We start from the raw sequence: 24,210 nt of genomic DNA, 5'->3' as shown, positions 1-24,210 counted from the left end.
TGAGAATTCAAAGTTTGATTTCACATCTTTACATGGTGTGTTTTAAATATACAACTTTGTGGATCCAGTACTAGAGGCTAGTGTATCCTGTGCGAAAGCTCCCTCGCTCAAAGGAGGCCCAGTAACCCAACCATGTCCCCAGTGGTAATGAACTACCTGCTCTTGGCTCTATATGGAAGTTTACCACCCTTGCCTCTTCTAGCGGTACTTTGTGAGGTGATGCTGCATTGATACAAAAATAACTCGAGTATCAAGACTCGTTGGTTTGAGAACAAATATAGCATGGCAGTAACATATTGACCATTTTACACAGCGTTTCTCCAAAGCTTTCAGACTACAAAAGAGACCACATTCAACTGTGCTCTGACAAATATAGAAGCAGTTCAACTGTTACAATGAAGTTCCGTGCTTGACTAGATCAACATTTTCTTTTAGTATTTGCGTGAAAGAGTAGTGGCCGACTCAGTGTTCCTCCTGCTCTGCTCTCCACCATTGCTGGGGGCCATTTGCTCATACACAGAATTCTCCTCTTCTTTCTTTACCACCTTCTGTGAAAGAAATGCATATATTTAGTGTCATTTCCCCAAGCCATACCTTCCAGTTCATGCAACAATTAGTGGATTCGCAGATAGATAGGATAGTGAAGGCGGCGTTTGGTATGCTTTCCTTTATTGGTCAGACTATTGAGTACAGGAGTTGGGAGGTCATGTTGCAGCGGTATAGGACATTGGTTAGGCCACTGTTGGAATATTGCGTGCAATTCTGGTCTCCTTCCTACCGGAAAGATGTTGTGAAACGTGAAAAGGTTCAGAAAAGATTTACAAGGATATTGCCACGGTTGGAGGATTTGAGCTATAGTGAGAGGCTGAATAGGCTGGGGCTGTTTTCCCTGGAGTGTCAGAGGCTGAGGGGTGACCTTACAGAGGTTTATAAAATCATGAGGGGCATGGATGGGATAAATAGACAAAGTATTTTCCTTGGGGTGGGGGAGTCCACAACTAGAGGGATAGGTTTAGGGTGAGAGGGGAAAGATATAAAAGAGACCTAAGGGGCAAATTTTTCACACAGAGGGTGGTACGTGGATGGAATGAAGGGTTTGGTGGGTGCTGGCAAGTGGGACTGGATTGGGTTGGGACATCTGGTCAGCATGGACGAGTTGGACTGAAGGGTCTGCTTCCATCATCTCTATGACTCTAATTAACTGAAAATCACCTTTTTGGTGCTCAACATTAATTGTATCTATATGGTGTCTTCAGCCCAAGGAAATGCCCCCCCAAGACAGCACAAAAACATTACCAGACGTATTAGCAGGGTTGCCATGGTCACAGAGCAATGTTTTAAATTAGAGACTACGAGAGATAGAATAAGTGAGCAACAAAGAGGGGGAGGCAACATGAAGTTTAAGAAGGGAATTCCAATGTTCAAAGTCAAGGAGCTAATGTCAGGGGTGCAAAAGATGGGGTGTCTAAAAGACGAGAACTGGTGGAGCACAGAGATCTCAAAATGTTATAGGACTAGAGTGGATTAGAGACATAAGGAGGCACAGGCAATGGAGGGATTGGAGCACAAAGTTAAGGATTTTATATTGAGGTAATACTGGACTGGAAGCCAATATAGATTAAAGAATTGCATTGGACATATGTATCAGTTGTCACAGTTCCAGAGCATCACTGCAGGAATGAATGAATGACTTATTGTCACATATATCTAGGGAAATACAGTGAAATGAGTTCTGTCGCCATGACCTGTTGTCATCTTAAGGTACAAAGAATAAAAAGAAAGTACTTAGATACAGTTCAACTTCAAAGACTGGGGTCTCAGACATGGCTCTAGGACTTCTACGCTTTTGCTCTAGACCTACGACAGCCAGACTCTCCTGCTCAGTGCACCGACACCACTGCAGTCAACGACTTGCTGTTGCCGAAACAGTCCACGCTCCAAGTCTAGTGCAGCTAGGCGTCCCTGCTCCACTATCACTGCAGCTGATGCCGTTTCGCCATTGTCAGAACCCATGCATCGGGTGTATACAAAGTCAGGAGTCACTGTATTGTATGCCAATAATTCAGATGATTGAGGACTGATAGAGTGTTGCATTGAGCTTTGGGGATGGCATGGTGGCTCAGTGGTTAGCACTGCTGCCTCACAGCAGCAAGGACCCAGGTTCAATTCCCGTCTCAGGCAACTGTCTGTGTGGAGTTTGCAAATTTTCCCCATGTCTGTGCGGGTTTCCTTCGAATGCTCCAGCTTCCTCCCACAATCCAAAGATGTGCAGGTTAGGTGAATTGGCCATGCTAAATTGCCCGTAGTGTTCAGGTGTGTGTAGGTCAGGTGAATTAGTCAGGGGTAAATGTAGGATAATAGGGTAGGGGTATGGGTCTGCGTGGGTTACCCTTTGGAGGTTTTGGGGTCTTGTTGGGCCAAAGGGCCTGTTTCCACACTGCAAGGATTCTATTTTTAAAAAAGGGCTGGAAAATAACCTTAGTTGCTCGCATTGTTTAATTACAAAAAAAATCAGCAAGTGTCTGTATGCCTCTGGGCACATATACCAGATATCTGATAAATTTCAGGGAGTTGTTCAAAGGAAATGCTTACAACCTTGTCAGTTGAGTAAGAAATTAAAGATGGAAGATAGAAGCAATACCTAACTGGGTTACATGTCTATGAAGAATACTATTGTGAAAAAGGGTTACATTTGTCTTCTTGCTCTTTATAAGATCTTTCCAAATTATTTTGCTTTTATTCCTTTTGTTTCATAAACACACTTTTGTTAAAAGTACTTTGACAGCTTCTTGTGAATATATTCAGTGACAGACTATCACTGTAATAACTAAATTGCAAAAACAAAATGGATGGTCTATCAAGCCAGGTTTCAGACTGGAACCTGACTTGTCCAGTATTACCAGCAGCTGGGTTCATCACATTGTTTTGCAGTAACTTATAATAAAGCTTTTGGAAATTCAAGAGAGCACATCTAGCAGTTCCCCTTTATTTAATTACTTACTTTTATCCTCACAAAGCTTGTTAAATGGCATTTCACTTTTGCAAAACTTTGTTGACATGTTCTAATCTAATATCAGGTATTCTAACTGCACTGTCAAAACTTCTTGTAATAACTGATTTACAGTATTTGCCTTTAATCTACTTCAGAACTTTCTTGATGACTAATTTTAGTTTAGCAGGTATGTTGTTTCCTGTTTCTCTCTTCTTCCTTTCTTGACCAGCAGTGTTACATTTGCTAACTTCTAAACTGTTGGGATTGATCTAGAATCTAGGGAATTTTGAAAAATTATAGCTAGTCTATCTATTATCTTTACAGTTATCTCTTCTAAAACCACAATATGGACACAATTAGCTTCTAGAGTGTTGTCAGATTTTAGACCTTTGAGTATTTTTTTCTGTTTAGCTGAATTATCTTAATTGCCTCACTCTTATTAACCTCTAGATAAGAGTAGAGGGTGGAAGATAGGCAATTCTCACACAAAGAAATCATGGCGATGGAGCAGATCTGGAGATGGAAACTCAATTTAAGTTAAATAGGGTGTAAAGTTGTAAACAGTGGTGCAACCTCAGGCAATGGCCAAGGAAGGGAATGGTGTTGAGTTGAATTTTTTGATAGGGACAAAAGACAATGGTTTCAGCTTGTTTGATGATTAGTTGCTATAAAAGTTTAGGACATCACAACTGTTGGGGGAAAATAAACACTAAGGTTGCCCCATGTCTCTGTTAAAATGATGCCTGTCCCCAAGACCACACACTTCTACTGGAGTCTGGTGGACGTCCTTCTTATTCAAGATTCAGAGATGCCGGTGTTGGACTGGGGTGTACAAAGTTAAAAATCACACAACACCAGGTTATAGCCCAACAGGTTTAATTGGAAGCACACTAGCTTTCGGAGCGACGCTCCTTCACCTGATGAAGGAGCTTCGCTCCGAAAGCTAGTGTGCTTCCAATTAAACCTGTTGGACTATAACCTGGTGTTGTGTGATTTTTAACTTCTTATTCAAGATATCTTTTGTTAATGGAATCAGAGTTGATATTTCTGGTTCCAGTGAACCTTGCTCAGAACTGAGGAAAGGTCACCGGACCCAAAACATTCACTCTGATTTCCCTTCACGGATTTGCTGCCAGACCTGCCGAGCTTTTCCAGCAACTTCTGTTTTTGTTTCTGATTCACAGCATCCACAGTTCTTTTGGTTTTTATCTTTTGTTACTGCCTGGTCAGTCACATTGTTATGTTGTTTGTGCCTTCATTTAGGGTTACGAACATAAACTGTATTATTATAATTGTTGATACAGTGAGCACCTTTAAAACGTTGGGGGTCCAAGGAGCTGTATAACTGAGTTGTCAATAAACTCTATTCACAAATCAAAGTGTTTTGGTTTTCTCCCTCACTGACTGGCTTAGAACCAGATTGACAGCTTTTACAATCCTCCTTCAATTGCTGCTCTACCTCCATTATCCTTCCATTTATAACTCGATTGCCACCACTGCTGCCCTGTGAGTGGAATGGGGTGAACTGAGAGCTAGTAAATGCTCTGGGTGAGATTTCTAATCTTGTGCCTCTGTCTTATGTAATGGAAATGAGAGGTGACTTTATCCTGCCATTATCCCTTTGAAGAAGGGCTTGTGCCCGAAACGTCAATTCTCCTGCTCCTTGGATTCTGCCTGACCTGCTGCGCTTTTCCAGCAACACATTTTTCAGCCATTATCCCTTTGTGCCTATGTCACAAATCATTTGGCAAGATGAGTTGGGTAGATAAATGTGGAGACTGGTTCCTAAACCTCAGCATCAGACAGAAGAGTCGGGGAGTGGATGAAGAGTGAATAGCAGCTCTTACCCACCCAAAACTCCACAGCCGTGATTGTAAGATTGCTTCCATACACATCCCAAACATGCTCAAATCTGGTCAGGGAGAAACAATCTCTGATACCTATCAGTAAGATTGGGGAGAAATTTACAAAGGATTTCATGGCCATTGTAACGGAATCAGTGAGTCCAGGGGATGTCCCACTGAACTAGAAACAGGCTAATTCCAATGCCCCTTTTCACAAAAGACAACAAGACAAGGAATGAAAACAAAAAATCCAATTATGACCCAGCAACTGGGAAAATAATATAATCCTTCAAAATGACCCATAGCTTAAGCAAACTAAACTTGGAAGTATCAATGCTGTGGATCCAGAAGGGTCAAACGGAAGATGTCCTCTGGATATGTGCTAGACGATACACTGATGGGAAGAGTTGCAGTGATCCATGTACTGAGTGGAATGCTTCTGGGATCTGCGGTTGGGAGGTGAACAGCGTGGAGTGCCTCTGGGATCTGTGTTGGGGAGATGTATCAAAGGCACTATCTCTGGGATCTGTATTAGGAAAGTATTGTATGCAGTGTCCCTGGAATTTGTGTTTGGGAGATGGACTGAGAGGCTAGAGTGCAGAAAGAAATGGTCAATGTAAATTGGAAGATGTTGTGAGAACACTCCACAGAGCTCTGGGGTGAGGTTACATCTCAAATATGCATCATGGTCTGGTCACAGGTCCTGCCAATGGAGCAGAGAAAGTGTCAGAGAATTGAGCTGTAACTAAATACCTCAAAGGCTTTGTTGAAAGTTCTTTGGAACTGCTTCTATTATCCTGGCTGTGCCTTTATCATTTAAAAAATAATTAAATCATGGGATGATGGAATCATTGACTGGGCCAGCATTTAGTGTCCTTTCCGAATTGACCTTGAGAAAATGATTGTAAGTTGTCTCCTTGACCTGCTGTAGCAACGTGCAAAGTGCTGTTAGGGAAGGAGTTCCAGGATTTTGATCCAGCCACAGTGAAGATATGGTGACACAGTTCTAAGTCAAGATGGTGTTTGATTTTAAGAGGAACTTGCAGGTTCCCATGTATCTGCTGCCCTTGTCCATATGGGTGGTAAAAGTCGCTGCTTGGGAAAGTGCTGTCAAACTGCCTTGGTGATTTGGTACGATATATCTTATAGACGGTGCACATTGCTACCAATCAATTAGACTGATTTAACCTGGATGGTGTCAAGTTTCTTGAGTGCCCTTGGAGCATCCAGGCAAATGGGAAGTACTCCATCACACTCCTAACTTGAGGTTTGAGAATATTGTAGACAAACATTAGGAGACAGGAGATAAGTTCCTCGCTGCAGGATTTCTAGCTTCTGACCTGCTCTAGTAGTCACAGCATTAATATGGCTGGTACAGTTCTGCTTCTGTTCAATGGGAACTCCTGGGATGTTAGTGCAGGGGGATTCAGTAATAGTAATGCCACTGATTGTGGATTCTCTTCTGTGCACTTGTGAGTCGTAAATATGATTGGCCACTTCGAGTCATAGAGTCATAGAGATGTACAGCATGGAAACAGACCCTTCGGTCTATCCCGTCCACGCCGATCAGAAATCCCAACCCAATCCAGTCCCACCTGCCAGCACCCAGCCCATATACCTCCAAACCCTTCCTATTCATATACCCATCCAAATGCCTCTTAAATGTTGCAATTGTACCAGCCTCCACCACATCATCTGGCAGCTCATTCCATACACGTACCACCCTCTGCGTGAAAAAGTTGCCCCTTAGGTCTCTTTTATATCTTTCCCCTCTCATCCCTCAGCCTCTGACGCTCCAGGGAGAACAGCCCCAGTCTGTTCAGCCTCTCCCAATAGCTCAAATCCTCCAACCCTGGCAACATCCTTGTAAATCTTTTCTGAACCCTTTCAAGTTTCACAACATCTTTCCGATAGGAAGGAGGCCAGAATTACATGCAATATTTCAACAGTGGCCTAACCAATGTCCTGCACAGTGGCAACATGACCTCCTAACTCCTGTATTCAATACTCTGACCAGTAAAAGAAAACATATCAAATGCCTTCTTCACTTTCCTATCTACCTGCAACTCCACTTTCAAGGAGCTATGAACCTGCATTCTAAGGTCTCTTTGTTCAGCAGCACTCCCTAGAGCCTTACCATTAAGTGTATAAGTCCTGCTAAGATTTCTTTCACAAAAGGGTAAGCAGGGAGAGAATAGGGCCCCTCAAAGATCAGCAAGGCGGCCCTTGTATGGAGCCGCAGAAAATGGGGAGATACTAAACGAGTATTTTGCATCAGTATTTACTGTGGAAAAGGACATGGAAGATATAGACTGTAGGGAAATAGATGGTGACATCTTGAAAAATGTCCATATTACAAAGGAAGAAATGATGGATGTCTTGAAATGCATAAAGGTTGATAACTCCCCAGGACCTGATCAGGTGTACCCTAGAACTTTGTGGGAAGCTAGGGAAGTCATTGCTGGGCCACTTGTTGAGATATTTATATCATTGATAGTCACAGGTGAGGTGCCAGAAGACTGGAGGTTGGCTAACATGGTGCCACTGTTTAAGAAGGGCGGTAAGAACAAGTCAGGGAACTATAGACCAGTGAACCTGACGTCAGTGGTGGGCAAGTTGTTGGAGGGAATCCTGAGGGACAGGATGTACATGTATTTGGAAAGGCAAGGATTGATTAGGGATAGTCAATTGTGTGTGGGGAATCATGTCTCACAAACTTGATTGAATTATTTGATGAAGCAACAAAGAGGATTAATGAGGGTAGATGTGATCTATATGGACTTCAGTAAGGCGTTCGACAAGGTTCCCCATGGGAGACTGGTCAGCAAGGTTAGGTCTCACAGAATACAGGGAGAACTAGCCATTTGGATACAGAACTGGCTCAAAGGTAGAAGACAGAGAGTGGTGGTGGAGGGTTGCAATGGAGGCAGTTCAGAGGAGCTTTATCTGTCTAACCTTTCCGCATCAGACAAGTCACTCATTTCGGGTATTATTCTAATAAAGTTCCTCTGAACTGCCTCCATTGCATTTACGTCTTTCCTTAATAAAGGAGACTGTTGGAAAACTCTTTATCAAACACAGAGAACCACCAAAAGCTGATAGATGTGGGAGACAAAGGTTCTGAGTCATTCAAGTGGTAGTTAGATATAGTAACGTGTATATTGTGCTGAAGGCTTCTCTTTTTTTATATATTTTTTCTATAATGGTAGTGATGTTCCATTAGTCACTTACTTTAACTCTGCATATCTTCAATGTCAGTACAATGCTATAGATCATACTTGACAGAGTCAGGAAACCGAGAAACCCCATGATCAAGAACATTACAAACTGGAAACCTGAAACACAATGAAAAACATGATTGAAAGAACATTGCATATTGAGACTATCACTTTAGGCATGTTGATATAAACAAGATTCTGATAACTGCATGCATTTCTATGAAACAGATCTATTTTGTCAGTTAGTGTCCTAAACATGCTCAGAGATGTCTTCAAAATGGAGTTTGCAGCAATCCCATTGAACTAGTGGGATGGCTCAGTGGTTAGCACTGCTGTGCCTCAGTGCATGGGCCCTGGGTTCTATTCCAGCCTCGGGCAACCATCTGTGTGGAATTTGCACTTCCTCCCAGTGTCTGCGTAGGTTTTCTCTGGGTGCTCCAGTTTCCTCCCACAGTTCCAAAGATGTGCAGGTTAAATGGATTGGCCATGGGAAATCTAGGTTTACAAGGATGGTGTAGTGGGGTGGGATGCTCTTCAGAGGATCAGTGTGGACCTGAGTATGCTGAGGGGATTGTATTGTATAGAAGAGACATGGGGAAGCCAATTCCTCTGCTGGAAGAGTCCAGGAAAAGAAAGGTTTTGAAATTAGTGCTAGACCATTCAGGAGGGAAATCAGGAAGTAATGTTTCACATAAATGTTGGAGAAAATTCAGGTCACCCTAACCCCAATGGCTGGGACCATTAAATTCTAAAGCTGGAGGTTTTTGTATTATTGGGAAATGTTATTTAGGAATATGGGCAAAGGAAGTTGAGGTACATATCAATCATTATCTAAACCAGTGACAAAATAAATAAACACTTCTGTTGCTATCATGCCTTTCACAATCTCTGGACTTTACAAAACAAGCCAACTAAGTACTTAATTATGAATGAATTAATTTAATGCCACTAAGAATTGTGGTTATACTGCCAATCCATTTAGATTGTTAGGTGCTGATGAACATCACAAACTGTGCAACTGTAAGAACAATGGCTTATTAATTCCTTAGCAATTAATTTCTTAATAATGAATTTGGACGTTGGCCATCAGATAGCAAATGGGGGTAGGTGGGTAAAGCAAAATACTACATTTGTACACAGGGGTCTCTTCTGATATTGGACTTATTGCAACAGTTTAGAAGAAGCTATAATCTGTGTCTAGCCCAGTGCTGTACCTTTCTGGGACTGTTTGACAGGGACAGCGTAGACTGAGTTTTATTCTGTATCTATCCTGGGACTGTTAGTTTGGAACAATATAGAAGGAGCTTTACTCTGTATCTAGGCTTGTGATTTACTTGTTCTGGGACTGTTGGATGGGGCAGCATATAGAATAATAGAATCACTACAGTGTGGAAACAGACCATTTGGCCCAAAAGTCCACACCAACCCTTCAACAGGACATACAACATTACAGCACAGTACAGGCCCTTCGGCCCTCAATGTAGCACTGACCTGTGAAATCAACCTGAAGCCCATCTAACCTACACAATTTCATTTTCATCCATATGACTATCCAATGACCGTTTAAATGCCCTTAAAGTTGGTGAGTCTACTGCAGTTGCATGCAGTGCATTTGACTACTACTCTGCCCCTACTACTCTGAGTAAAAAAATTACCTCTGATATTTGTCCTCTATCTATCACCCCTCAATTTAAAGCTATACCCCTTCAAAGGGTATCTCACCCAGACCTATTCCTCTACCCTATTATTTTACATTTCTCCTAACTAATGCACCTAACCTACACATCCCTGAACACTATGGACAACTTGGCATGGCTAATTCACCTAACCTGCACATCTTTGGACTGTAGGAGGAAACTGGAGCACCTGGAGGAAATCTATGCAGACTTAGGGAGGAGGTGCAAACTCCACACAGACAGTCGCCCAAGGCGAGATTTGGACCTGGGCCCCTGGTGCTGTGAGGCAACAGTGCTAAGCATTCTGCTCCGACATAGAGAAAGTATACAGGAAACTTTACTCTGATTCCAATCCAGTGCTTTTCCTATCCTGAGAGTGTTTGATAGGAAAGTATAGAGTAAGCTTTAGTCTGTATCTAAATAATTTATTGTTATGGGACTCTCGGATGGGGCAATATAGAAAACGTTTTACTTTGTATTCAACCCTGTGCTGTCCCTATAGAATTGATCTTATAGAGATTTATAAAATCATGAGGTGAATGGCAGGTGTCTTTTCCCTAGGGTGGCATTTTCAAGGTTAAAGAGAATATTTTTAAGGTGAGAGGAGAAAACGTTAAAAAGGCATTGTGGTTCTTGCAACTGCTCCTAGGATTGCAGGCTTAATTGAAGATTTATTGCAGTTTTATTATGGTTATTATACACAGAGGGTGGAATGAACTTCCAGAGGACGTGGTGGATGTGGGTATAATCACAACGTTTAAAAGACATTTGGATAGGTACATGAATAGAAAAGGTTTGGATGGATAGGGACCAGGAGTAGGCAAGTGGGACTAGTTTAATTTGGAATTATGTTTGCCATGGACTGGTTGGACCGAAGGATCAATTTCTGTGCTGTATGACCCTATATTTTTACAAGACATGATATGTAATTTCTTTTACACAGAAAGTGATTTGCATGTGAAATGGACTTCCCGAGGAAGTGGTAGATGTGGCTACAGTTACAACATATTAAAGACATTTAGCTAAGTACATGAATAGGAAATGTTTGGAGGGATACGGGCTAAGCACAGGCAGGTGGAACTAGTTTAGTTTGGGATTATGATTGGCATGCAATGGTTGGACCAAAGGGACTGTATCTGTGTTGTATGACTCTATGACTCTATAATCCAGCGCTGGACCTTTCTGGGAGTGTTTGGTGGGGACTATGGAGAGAGCTTTACTCTCTATCTAACCCTGTGTTGTACCTGTCTTTGGAGTGTTTAATTTTAACACAGGTTGCCTAAAATGAAACAAGTTCCATTCACCTCTGCGATCACATTACTAAGTACACAAGTTAACCCAGAAGTTATACAAATCCACAACTGCTCTCACATTTCTTGCAATTCTTCTTGCTGCTGATGAACATAATCGTCCCATTCCCTTGTTTCCCTTCATAAGGTGGTGGGTATAATTTCTCGATCTTGCAGAAAAAGTTGTCAATTAAAGATGAGTTGAATCCATAGAACGTGACATAAATACTGTCTGATGTCCGGTTAATCTGGCAATGCAGGAGTTCTGTAGAGTTGACATGATGTACAGATGAATTTGTTCTTCCAATGCAAATCACTTGTGAATCTCTTTCTTTAAGAATAGTTAATTTTAGTTCTGTCTTTTCATCCCAGCTGTGGTTACACTGTAGGGTGGCCTCACCGGTGCTATCAACCTCCAAGAACCTTGGCTGGTCAACTCTTAGTCCAGCTCCTTGAAAAGACAGAAAAGCAAATCATTAATTCCTGCTCGAAGTGTTATATCTATTATAATCATTCATTTTTGTTCAATTTATCATGTGCACTACAATTAATCATTCCTGTTTGCTTTTGTGTTTATTTTTCTCTCCACCTGACTGATATCCTCCCCAAATTTGTGCTCCCCAGGTTCGTCCCTCACTTGGCTTTATTGTTGGGAAGCTAAAACTTACTGGTGAAGCCAGAAGCTGACTTGGTTCTGTGGGATGAGTTACATTGAGATCATCTGGAGCAAGCCATGCAGAGGAACCAAGCAAAGCCCAAAGATCCTAACAGCAGTAAAGAAATTAGTGCACTTGGCTCCAATTGGAATGTGGGTGGCACGGTGGCACAGTGGTTAGCACTGCTGCCTCACAGTGCCAGAGACCTGGGTTCAATTCCTGACTCAGGCAACTGACTGTGTGGAGTTTGCACGTTCTCCCCACGTCTGCGTGGGTTTCCTCCGGGTGCTCCGGTTTCCTCCCACAGTCCAAAGATGTGCAGGCCAGATGAATTGGCCATGCTAAATTGCCCGTAGTGTTAGGTAAGGGTTAAATGTAGGGGTATGGGTGGGTTGCACTTCGGCGGGGCGGTGTGGACTTGTTGGGCCGAAGGGCCTGTTTCCACACTGTAAGTAATCTAATCTAATCTACACTTTTCTTTCGCCCAACATACCAAAACCAGGAATACGACAGAGACAGCAAAAGAGAAATGAAGAACAGAGAGGGGGAGAGAGAGAGAGGAAGAGAGTTGCAAACAAGTTGCAGACACACATTCCAGCTACTTTGCAAATAGCAAGGTCATACAAAATGCTAAAAGAAATATAACACAATCTGCTTTTTTAGTCGTAGTTAAGCAATAAATATTAGCTAGGCAAAGTCCTTTGATCAATTTGAAATAGCAGAATAGGATATTTTACAATCAACATACTAATTATCAGGTCTGGGACATGGTTATAGATAGCCAAGAGACCTCATCTATTACTGTCTCATTGGTGGGATATGGACTCAGACATCCTAGCTTCTAGATATTCAGACATTCTGGATTAGAGGGATCACATTTACAGTACCATCTAAATAAAAAGACATTGATTAAGGCTTGCTAAAACATTAGGACCAGAACTTGGGAAAAGTAGGTCTGCATGTTGTTTGCATCCACCAAGTAGATAATTTGAAACTTTGAATTTTAATTACAAATGCAGCTCATAATTTTGTGAATATAATGTAATCTGTATATTATCACAGTATAATAGAGTATTACATGAAACAAAAAGACTTGAACTCATACAATTCTTGCAAATGCACCCTGATCTAGAGAGAAAGAATGAAAAGCTTTTGAATGGTGTAACATAGGATTGCAGCATATTGGCCATTTTGCACAGACCCTGCGAAAAGTTATAGACCAGTTAGTCTGACCTCAGTGGTGGGAAAGATGCTGGAGTCTATTATAAAGGATGAAATTATGACACATCTGGATAGTAGTAACAGGATAGGTCAGAGTCAGCAGGGATTTATGAAGGAGAAATTATGCTTGACTAATCTTCTGGAATTTTTTGAGGATGTAACTCTGAAGATGGACGAGGGTGACCCAGTAGATGTGGTGTACCTGGACTTTCAGAAAGCTTTTGATAAAGTCCCACATAGGAGGTTAGTGAGCAAAATTAGGGCGCATGGTATTGGGGGCAAAGTACTAACTTGGATTGAAAGTTGGTGGCTGATAGGGAACAAAGAATAGTGATAAATGCTCCATTTTGGAATGGCAGGCAGTGACCAGCGGGGTACTGCAGGGATTAGTACTGGGACCGCAGCTTTTACATTATATGTTAATGATATAGAAGATGGTATTAGTAATAACATTAGCAAATGTGCTCATGATATTAAGCTGGGTGGCAGGGTGAAATGTGATGAGAATGTTAGGAGATTACAGGATGACCTGGACAAGTTAGGTGAGTGGTCAGGTGCATGGCAGATGCAGTTTAATGTGGATAAATGTATGGTGATCCACTTTGGTGGCAAGAACAGGAAGGCAGATTAATACCTAAATGGAATTAATTTAGGTAAAAGGGCAGTACAGAGAGATCTGGGTGTTCTGGTACACCAGTCAATGAAGGTAAGCATGCAGGTACAGCAGGTAGTGAAGAAGGCCAATAGCATGCTGGCCTTCATAACACGAGGGATTGAGTATAGAAGCAAAAAGGTTCTTCTGCAGCTGAACAGGGTCCTGGTGAGACCACACCTGGAGTACTGTGTGCAGTTCTGGTCTCCAAATTTGAGGAAAGACATTCTGGCGATTGAGGGAGTGCAGCGTAGGTTCACGAGGTCAATTCCTGGAATGGCGGGATTACCTTACACTGAAAGACTGGAGCGACTGGGCTTGTTTACCCTTGAGTTTAGAAGACTGAGAGGGGATCTGATTGAGACATATAAGATTATTAAAGGATTGGACATTCTGGAGGCAGGAAACATGTTTCCGCTGATGGGTGAGTGCCGAACAGAGGACACAGCTTAAAAATACGGGGTAGACCATTTAGGACAGAGATGAGGAGAAACTTTTTCACCCAGAGAGTGGTGGCTGTGTGGAATGCTCTGCCCCAGAGGGCAGTGGGGGCCCAGTCTCTGGATTCATTTAAGAAAGAGTTGGATAGAGCTCTCAAGGATTGTGGAATCAAGGGTTATAGAGATAAGGCAGGAACAGGATACTGATTGAAGATGATCAGCTATGATCATATTGAATGGTGGTGCAGGCTCGAAGGGCAGAATGGCCTACTTCTGCACCTATTGTCTATTGTCTAAAAAGATTTACAGGGATGTTACCGCTACTACAGGGTTTGTGTTATAAGGAGAGGCTAGATAGGCTGGGGCTATTTTCTCTAGATTGTTGGAGGCTGATGGAAGGGTGGGCTTATAAAATCAGGTTTATAAAATTACGAGGAGCATAGATAAAGTGAAAAGCAAAGATCTCTTCCCTTAAGTCAGGGAGTCTAAAACTAGATGGCATTGGTTTAAGGTGTGAGGGGAAAGATTTAAAAGGGACCTGAAAGACAACTTTTTCACATAGGAGGTGATGGGTGTATGGAACAAGCTGCCAATGGAAGTGGTAGAGGTGAATACAATTACAACATTTAAAATACATTTAGACAAGCACATGGATAAGAAAGGTTTTGAGGGATATGAGCCAAACGCAAGGAAATGGGACTAGTTCAGTTTACGAAACCTGGTCGGCTTGGATGAGTTGGGCCAAAGGATCTGTTTGACGTGAGAACAGATAATCTGCTTTTTGAGAATAATCAAATATAAATCCTGTTCATTCCAAGTAGCTCTGTGGGACCTTTGGCATTGACCCTAGTGGGTAAATAGAGCTGCTGACAGAATAGTACAACAGCCCTGTGTCAACCTAGACTTTGTGCTCAAGCCCCTGGAATTGTAATTGAACTCTCACCTTTCTAACTCAGAGGGCAGACTATCACCCACAGAGCCATTTCCTTCCCCTACCTCTGGCTGGTAGCTGGATATGTAGGGGGTATAATAGAATAGAATGATGACAGAATCCCTGCAGTGTCAAAGCAGACCATTCGGCCCTCTGACCCTTTGTTTAACATTCCTCCCAAGGTCACACTTTCCTTGTAACCCTACTTGTCTCCTGCCTAATCCATCTCACTGCACATGCCTGGACAATACGGCCAATTCACCTAACCTGCACATCTTTGGACAGTGGGAGGAAACAAGAACACTTGGAGGAAACCCATGCAAGCACAGGGAGAACGTGTAAACTCCACACAGTTGCCTGAGGGTGGAATCAAACCCAAGTCCCTGGCACTGTGAGGTAGCAGTGCTAACCACTGAGCCACCGTGCCACCCCATGGTACTCTGATATCCAGTCTCACACAGTTAAATACCTGTCAACTGTTTTATTGGCTAGCCTCACAAGGGAATAGAGATTTTCAGTGCGTTACAGGCTTTATTGAACTGCAACTGTGACCCTTCCAATCTGTGGTTCCAACATTATTCACAGCTACCAGTTAGTCACACTTAAAATGACAGTAAAACTGACGCTGGTTCAATGTATGAACCCAGGATTCCAGTGTTGTCAAATCTTACATCATGATTTGTCTCATCATCAGTGGCTTTGGAGCTTGAAGCATTTCTAAAATTCTTGACAATTGGCAAGGAGTGAGGTAAATCATCATGTATTCAGAAATTAAAAGGGTTGATGGAATATATTCAACATCTCATATGACGTAATTTATCATTTATCGTGGAAATGATACAGCAGTAATTTTACAGATTGTGATCTTTGTTTTTTTATTTGCCTCTTCCGGAGGGGTTGGGGAAAGGTTCCACTTTGCTCAGCAACTCAGTTCAGCTGCTGACACATAGAAAATGGGTCACTCTCCAACCTTTGCTCATTCATTCATGGGATAGCAATGTTTCTTTATCTTACAACAAAAGGGAAAGGTAAACCTTTACACCAGTGACGAGCATCAAAAATGTAATGAGCTCTGGGAATTCCTGGGATTTTCAGGAACAGCAAAATTGCTATTTTAGAGTCTGTTCATAACTTGGCCTGTTAAAACAGAGCTAATCTGACCTATTAAAAACAGCAAAGATACAAAGTTAAAATGGACACATCAAACGCTCTTGCAATATCATAAATGATTTCACGTTTGCCAATGAAAATTACATAAAATGGATTTGTTTAATGAGGTGCATGAATGAATAGCATCTGAAACACCTCCTTTGTAAGCATCTACCACTATTACTGTCTTCTGTCATTTGGGATCAATTTCAGTGTTAGCAGTCTCAGACTCTCTCCAATTATCGCCTCAGTCTGGGTAATAACATCAAAACTGCAGCACAGAAAAATAGTCCATTCAGTCTCAGCTTGGGTTCACATTCCTCACTAGCCTCCTCCGACTTGCATGACCTCTTCCAACCCTGAATTTATATTCCTCCGATCCCTTCTCTCTCTCGTAAGCATTAAACTACTTAAACATATCAAGGCTTCAACAATTCCAATTCACACTATCACACCCTCTGTTTAAAAAAAACTTCCTAAATTCTTTATTTGATCTGTTCATGCCTACCATATATTTTTTGCTCCTTTGCTCCTATAGAATTGAATCACAGAATGCCAAAGGGGAAGTCATTCAGCCGAAAATCTTAGCATGAGCAATTTAATTCATCCCACACCCTGCCTGTTCTCCACAGCCCTGCGGTTTTCTCCTCTCTCTGTGTTTATCCAATTGCCTTGTAAAAATTACAATTAAACATGCCTCTGCCTTTCTATCAGTGCATTTCAGTTTCTAACCTGTTGCTGCTCTGCACCCTTTCCGTGCTTCCACATCCTTCCTATAATGCGGCCGCACTTGGAATATTGCGTACAGTTCTGGTCACATAGGAAGGATGTGGAAGCTTTGTAAAGGGTGCAGAGGAGATTTACCAGAATGTTGCCTGGTATGGAGGGAGGAAAGGCTGAGGGACTTGAGGCTGTTTTCATTAGAGAGAAGGTTGAGAGGTGTCTTAATAGAGGTATACAAGATGATCAGAGGATTAGATAGGGTGGACGGTGAGAGAGCCTTTTTCATTGGATGGTGATGGCTAGCATGAGGGGACATAGTTTTAAATTGAGGGGTGATAGATATAGGACAGATGTCAGAGGTAGGTTCTTTACTCAGAGAGTAGTAAGTGGAATGCCCTGCCTGCAACAGTAGTGGACTCGTCAACATTAAGGGCATTTAAATGGTCATTGGATAAACATAGGATGACATTGGAATAGTGTAGGTTAGATGAGCTTCAGATTACTTTCACAGACTAGCGCAACATCGAGGGCCGAAGGGCCTGTAATGTTCTATGTTATATGCTTGTAGCTTTTCAACTCTGGTCAAATGGTTGAAATACTGACATTGTATTTTCTGGATGTCAGTTTTTAGAGTTTTTCTTTTACTTTTGCAATTTTACTACCCCTTCAATTATCTAAGGAATAAAAATAAAGAAATATAGCAACAGGAGTCGGCCATTCAGCCCATAAAACTTGCCCCACTATTCTAGTTCGTGGGTGATCATCTCTTCAATGTTATTTTCCTGCATTATCCTCATATCCTTTAATGTTATTAATCTCCAAAAATCAATTGATTTTAATCTTTCCTGCTCAATGATAGAGCTTCCACAATGCCTTGGAGAGAGAATTTGATTTCTTTAAAAAAACCTAACTTATTTTTCTAATCAACCTGTTCAGAGATGTTATTACATAGCTCTGAAGCAGGTGGGACTTGAACCCAGGTCTCTTGGTTCAAGGGTAGAGACTCTACCTCTGTGCCACAAGAGGACCCTAGAAAGAAATGGAACACTTCACAAATTTGCATAACCACCCTCTTAAATGAAGGAATTCTCTATCTCAGTTTTAAATAGTCTGCTCTTTATCTTGAGATTGCTTAAGATAAAGCTACCTGCCTGGCAAAATTGGAGGTGTAGTGGCCAGAGAGAAAAGTTATCTCAGAGTACAATGGGACCTTGACCAGATGGGCCAATGGGCCGAGGAGTGCCAGATGGAGTTTTCTTTAAATAAATGTTAGGTGTTTCATTTAGGGAAGGCAAATCATGGCAGGATTTATAATCTTAATGGTAGGGTCCTGGGGAGTGTTGCCAAACAAAGAAACCTTGGGGTGCAGGTTCATAGCACCTTGAAGGTGGAGTCACGGGTAAATAGCACAGTGAAAAAGGCATTTGGTACAAGCCTTTACTGGTCAGTGCATTGAGTATAGGAGTTGGGGTGTCATATTGCAGCTATACAGTACACTAGTTAGGCCATTTTGGAATACTGCATACAATTCAGGTTGCCTGCTATAGGAAAGATGTTGTTAAACTTGAAATGGTGTGGGAGAGATTTACAAGGATGTTGCTGGGATTAGAAGGTTTGGGTTTTGGGAGAGGCTGAATAGGCTGGGGCTATTTTCCTCAGATGGTCAAAGTTTTATTCGATGAGAGGAGAAAGGTTTAACAGGGACCTGAGGGACAGTGTTTTCACACAGAAGGCTTGTGTATGGAATGAACTGCCAGAGGAAGTGATAGGTGCAGGTACAGTTATAACATTTAGAAGACATTTGAACAGATACATAATTGGGAAAGATTTAGAGGGATATGGATAAGGCAAAAGGGACTAGTTTACTTTGGCAACTTAGTCAGCATGGACAAGTTGGACTGAAGGGTCTGTTTCCGTGCTGTATGATTCTAAAATCCCACCCAGTTTGGTGGCATCAGCAAATTTGGAAATATTACAATTGATTCCATATCCAGTGAAAATAGTCCCCACCTATCCAGCCTCTCATTATAACTCAAACCTTGCAGTCCCAGCAATATTCTGGAAAATCTTTTCTGAACCTTCTCCAGTTAATAATATCCTTCTTTTCAGAGGGCAACCAGAACTGTATACAATACTCCACAAGTGGCCTCATCATCATCCTGTACAATTGCAATAGGACACTCCAACTCTTATGAGGAATTGGACTGTGGAAGGAACACTGGATCTGAAACGTTAACTCTGATTTCTATTCACAGATGCTGACAGACCTGCTGAGCCTTTCCAGCAATTACTGTGTATTACTGGTCCTATATTCAATGATCTCAATAATGAACATAAGCAGTCAAGCACCTTCTCAAGCACCCTGTCTACCTATGACGCAACTTTCAAAGAATTATGTACCTGCATCCCTAGACCTCCCTGTCTGACAACACTTAGGGCCCTATCAAAGTCCTGCCAGAATTTTGAAAGATGACCAGTGCATCCGCTATCTCTATTGATACTTCCTTCAACATTTTGAGATGCTGCTAATTGAACCTGGTCAAAGAGATTTATGACCCTCAATCCAGCTATGTTTTCAAATACTACCTCTTTAGTAATTTCTTTTAACTCTTCAGTTACAGATGTTCCTCGGGTGCTTTATTTCTGTGAGATTTCCTGCATCATCTTCCGTGAAGACAGACAGAAGCAAAATAAGTGTTCATTTTCTTTGCCATTTTCCTGTCCTTCAATATAAATTTCCTTAGGGCCACATTTATCATTGCTAATCGTTTTCCTTTCTCATATTGATATGAACGTTCATCCTCACCTTTATGTTCCTCACTACCTTGTCTTTGTATGTCTTAACTTCTTTCATTAACTATGATTGATTCACTTTTCCCTTTTGATGTTTACACCTTGGAGGAGTGTATATCTATTGTAAACCTTGCAATATTTATATAAATACTAAATAATGCCTGTGTTCCATCAAAACTCATTGTGATTTTCCAAATTCATTCTAGCCAACTTGCTCTTCAGTTTCATTTGCTCAAATTTAAGACCTTAGTTTCAGAATGAAATATGACTCATTTAATCTTCATGTGAAATTCTATCATATTACTATGATACTATGTGCTGAAGGCTTCTTTTCAGTAAGGTTATTAATTAGCCCTTTCTTGTTACACATCAAATCCAAAACAGCCTGAGAGGCTGATGGTGACCCTATAGAGGTTTATAAAATCATGAGGGGCATGGAAAGGGTAAATAGACAAAGTCTTTTCTCTGGGGTGGAGTAGTCCAGAACCAAAAGGCATAGGTTTAGGGTGAGAGGGGAAAAATTTAAAAGGGACCTAAGGGGTAACTTTTTCATGCAGTGGGTGGTACGTGTATGGAATGAGCTGCCAGAGGAAGTGGTGGAGGCTCGTACAATTACAGCATTTGAAAGGCATCTTGATGGGTATATGAATAGAGGAGGGGTTTACAGGGATATGGGCCAAATGATGGCAAATGGGACTAGATTAGGTTTGGATGGAACATGGAACTTGGAAAAGTACAGCACAGAACAGGCCCTTCGGCCCACGATGTTGTGCCGAGGATTATTCCTAATCTAAAATAAAATAACCTAACCTACACACCCCTCAATTCACTGCTGTTCATGCGCATGTCCAGCAGTCACTTGAATTTCCCTAATGACTCTGCTTCCACCACCACTGCTGGCAACGCATTCCATGCATTCACAACTCTGCGTAAAGAACCTACCACTGAAGTCTCCTCTATACCTTCCTCCTAATATCTTAAAACTATGACCCTTCGTGCCAGTCAGTCCTGTCCTGGGGAAAAGTCTCTGGCCATTGAATCTATCCATGCCTCTCATTACCTTGTGTACCTCGATCAGGTCACCTCTCTTCCTCTTTCTCTCCAGCGAGAAAAGTCCGAGCTTAGTCAACCTTTCTTTGTAAGACAAGCCCTCCAGTCCAGGCAGCATCCTCGTAAAATTCTTTGCACCCTCTCCTAAGCCTCTGTATCTTTCCTATTGTTTTACATCTTTCTTTCCCTCAAAAATGAACTCACTTTTGCAAGGCAGGAGTCCAGTAGTCAAGTGACCAATCTTCCTGAGACTCAACCGTAAGTGTCAAATTGTTCAATTTGGGAAAACAATACTGTCGTCACAAACATTCAAGTACAATTTCTAGCTGGAATCTTTGGATAGTGATAAGAGCAGGAACCCAAGCTAATTACCCTATTTCTAGGCTAAAGGTGTGAAAGCTGAAATGTCATAGTTGAGGTCAGGTAGTTCAGTACAGAATTGGAATCAAAAATACTGAGTGAGAATTTTACAGCTCAATAATAGACTAGTTTTGCGTTACTGTATACCAGAGAAGTGTGAGCTGCTTTAAAACTCCACTGCCGATCAGCATACCTGTACTGTGCGCACTGACTCATTAACCATAGTCTCATATAATCCCTACATTTGGCCCAATAAATTCGCATCGACCTTCCAAAGAGCATCCTACCCAGAAGCCCCCCCCACCTCTTCCCTGTATCCCTGCAATTCCCAAGGCTAATTCACCTAGCCTGCACATCACAGGCAATTTAGCATGGCTAATCCACTTAGACTGCACATCTTTGAACTGCAAGCAGAAACCCACACAGACATGGGAGATTGCGCAAACTCCACACAACAACACAGAAGGTGGAATCAAAACTGGGTCCCTGGTGCTGTGAGGCAGCAGTACTAACACTGAGTCACCATGCTGCCCATAATCATTTTTTAGTATGGATTGCCTTGTTCATGTGCTTACATCAGTGTCTAATTCTGATTTGTTACCAGCATCACAGAAATTGGTAGCTTGGCCTGAACTACTTCATATCACCAGAATTTAACTAGATGATGTAATGGAGCTAAACAATATTTCAATGTTGAATCTCAGCTTCTTTTTCTGTCGGTCATAATAAAAAAATCACAAACGAATTATCTGGACAATATACATCAATCCAGGTTATTGGGCATACACACAAAAAAGTGCCAAACTTAGCACTAAATTGGCAACATAACAAGGCCAAACAACTGTTGGAGTGGGAAAGCAAACAGTCCCACACTGGTGTAATCTCAGGAATTTTGGCTAAAGTTAGTTTAGCTGGTCGACATGGGCGAATTGGACTGAAGGGTTTCTGTGCCATACATCTCTATGACTCTAGTTGACTCCTCAATATAATGTTCCAGAATTCCACGCAATTCATGTTCCACAGTGTACTGCTGACTTAGTTAACCCAGTCTATAAGCAACTGTATTAGCCATATTACATTTATCTCTAATTTCCAGATTTATGGAGGGCTCAACATCAGTATTACAGTGTGGTGTTCTATAGTAAACTCTCATCATTGTTTATTATCTATTGCTGTTTCCATCAACATTGATTCTACATCGTGATTCTTCAAGCAATGATTCTCTTTAACTAATGTTATCTTTTATCCCATTTAAATATAGAATAAACCTAATAGTCAATTCTCAGTCGCCCTGTAGCCACTTTCTTGCAATAGAAGTTACTACATTTCCGCTTACCTCAAATTCTGCTTTTGAATCATCAGCCTTTTTGTGAATACTTCATGCATTCAGATTGATAAACTTCAATTCAGCCTTTTTAACATTATTCTCCATTTTGATCATATTCAATGGTTACCACTTTTTCATCCGTTCTCTATGTTTAGTCACAAGTTCCCTTTTTTTTAAACTGGTTTTGGAACTCTTAAGTTCCTTCTTAGGGTTCCACCCACTGCCAAACAAGTTTATATCCTTCACAACAGCACAAATAAATCTTCTTGTCAGAGTGTTAATCTGGTCCCGCCAAGAGGCAACATGTCCAAAGTGTACAGGTAGCTTGAACACCAGTTTTCCAGCCATTTATTTAGTTTCGGACTTGTCTTGTTGCTATGCCCACTAGCATGTGAGACTGATAGTAAACTTGAGATTACTGCTTTGGAAGTTTGCTTTTCAGTCTCCTTCTGATTTCATGCCTCCCATGAAATCTACTTTCATGCTCTCATCCATTAGAGTCAGGATTAGAGTGGTGCTGGAAAAGTCCTGACCCAAGTAGTTGGTACCAACTGAGGACCATGGCCTCTGGCTGTTCATTCCCCTCCAGGAGAATGTCCTAAAGCCAGTCTCAGGGAGGCAACATACCATTAGCTGACCATCTGTTCCCCTAAAGAATCCCCTGTTAATACTGCTCTTCCTCTCTTCTTCCTTCCCTCCAGTACAGCCGAGCCACTAGTGGGGCCACTGACTTGGCTCTAGCTGTACTTCTCTGAAGAATCAGTGGCTTCACCAGTATCCAAAGTGGAAAACTGATTTGCGAGTGAGATCATCTAAGAAGACTTCTGTACTAACTGTCTGGTTTTCTTCAACTGTCTAGTGGTCACCTTTAAGCTGTGAAGTGACTATCTCCCATTTCGGAGCAATGTGCGCACTTTAGCGATGCCTTGTGACATCCTGATGACATCAAAGATGCTGCTCCTTTCTACTTTCACTACTACAGCTTTCTAGCATCGGTTTTAATGCAAAACTCCTATCCATCAGAAGTGGGCTCTTTCCACTATTTATCCAAAGTCCATGCACACACATCGCCAACTGGCATCTATTGTGAAGTTATCAGAAGGTAGAGTCTCAGCTCTTTACAGTTCAAGGCATGGAGGCAAATCTATCCCCCAACTCCAAGAATTCCAAACACCAACAACTTTCTGAGAGAAGAAATTCATCTTCATCTCCACTGTCCTCATCCAAGGAATCAGCCCAGAGAACCGACTCTGAATTTTCTTCGGTGTAAGCATATCCCTCTTTAAGAGACTGAAACTGGACACAGTACTTGATGTGCGATCTCATTAATACCCTGCACAGTTGTAGAAAGATTTTGGCACTTCCTTCCTCCAGCATTACAATTACCTTCCTAATTACCGGCTGTATGAGTGCTAACCTTTTTCGTGATTCATATAGAAGGACATCCAGATCCCTCAATATTCTGCAATCTCTCTCCATTTATAAAAATTTATATTTATATGACAACCTCATATTTACCCATCTGCCAAATAATTCCCTGCTCACTTTGCCTGTCCAAATACTTTTGGAAATTCTTAGTATTCTATTTACAATAATTCACAACCAAATGGCGTTCTTACCATCCAACCTCTGAGCTGTGTAGATCCAAAGAAAAACTACCAATAGGTTTCGGGGACAAGCCATGAGTTTGACGCTCCGGTACTGAACTGCATTTATTGTAAATAGCACTTTTGAATTCAGAACCTTACGTACACATGGTACTGTGTGATAGGAAATGGCTTGTGGTAGTGAAGAGGAGGGACTGGGGAAAGTTACGTGATTATATCTGCACTAGAAGTACTGACAATGACACTCCGATTTCCCTTTCTCTCTCCTACACTCTTTCAAAT

At 41.7% G+C, this 24,210-nt stretch overlaps 1 protein-coding gene across 1 annotated transcript; it reads right to left on the bottom strand.

The window, feature by feature from the left end:
- On the bottom strand, positions 1-24,004 carry LOC140481773 (T-cell-specific surface glycoprotein CD28 homolog). Its single transcript, XM_072578305.1, has 4 exons — positions 23,941-24,004; positions 11,102-11,470; positions 8,068-8,171; positions 1-548 (listed from the first exon to the last, which is right to left on the bottom strand). The coding sequence occupies exons 1-4, from the start codon at positions 24,002-24,004 to the stop codon at positions 432-434; spliced, it is 654 nt and encodes a 217-aa protein (XP_072434406.1). The 3' UTR covers positions 1-431.
- Positions 24,005-24,210: the final 206 nt, after the last annotated feature.

Source organism: Chiloscyllium punctatum, chromosome 10, assembly GCF_047496795.1.
Source record: "Chiloscyllium punctatum isolate Juve2018m chromosome 10, sChiPun1.3, whole genome shotgun sequence".
NCBI lineage: Eukaryota > Metazoa > Chordata > Chondrichthyes > Orectolobiformes > Hemiscylliidae > Chiloscyllium > Chiloscyllium punctatum.
Note: the sequence above shows the minus strand (reverse complement) of the source record. Positions and strands in the feature narration are given on the sequence as shown.

Bases quoted from the DNA above. Each gene is read 5' to 3' on its own strand.
- LOC140481773 (XM_072578305.1), bottom strand. From the start codon at position 24,004: ATGGCTTGTCCCCGAAACCTATTGGTAGTTTTTCTTTGGATCTACACA. The intron at 8,172-11,101 runs GTGAGAGCAGTT...ATTGTGTTTCAG, and splicing joins CAAGAAGAATTGCAAGAAAT to GTTTCCAGTTTGTAATGTTC. The intron at 549-8,067 runs GTAAGTGACTAA...TTTCTTTCACAG, and splicing joins TGAAGATATGCAGAGTTAAA to AAGGTGGTAAAGAAAGAAGA.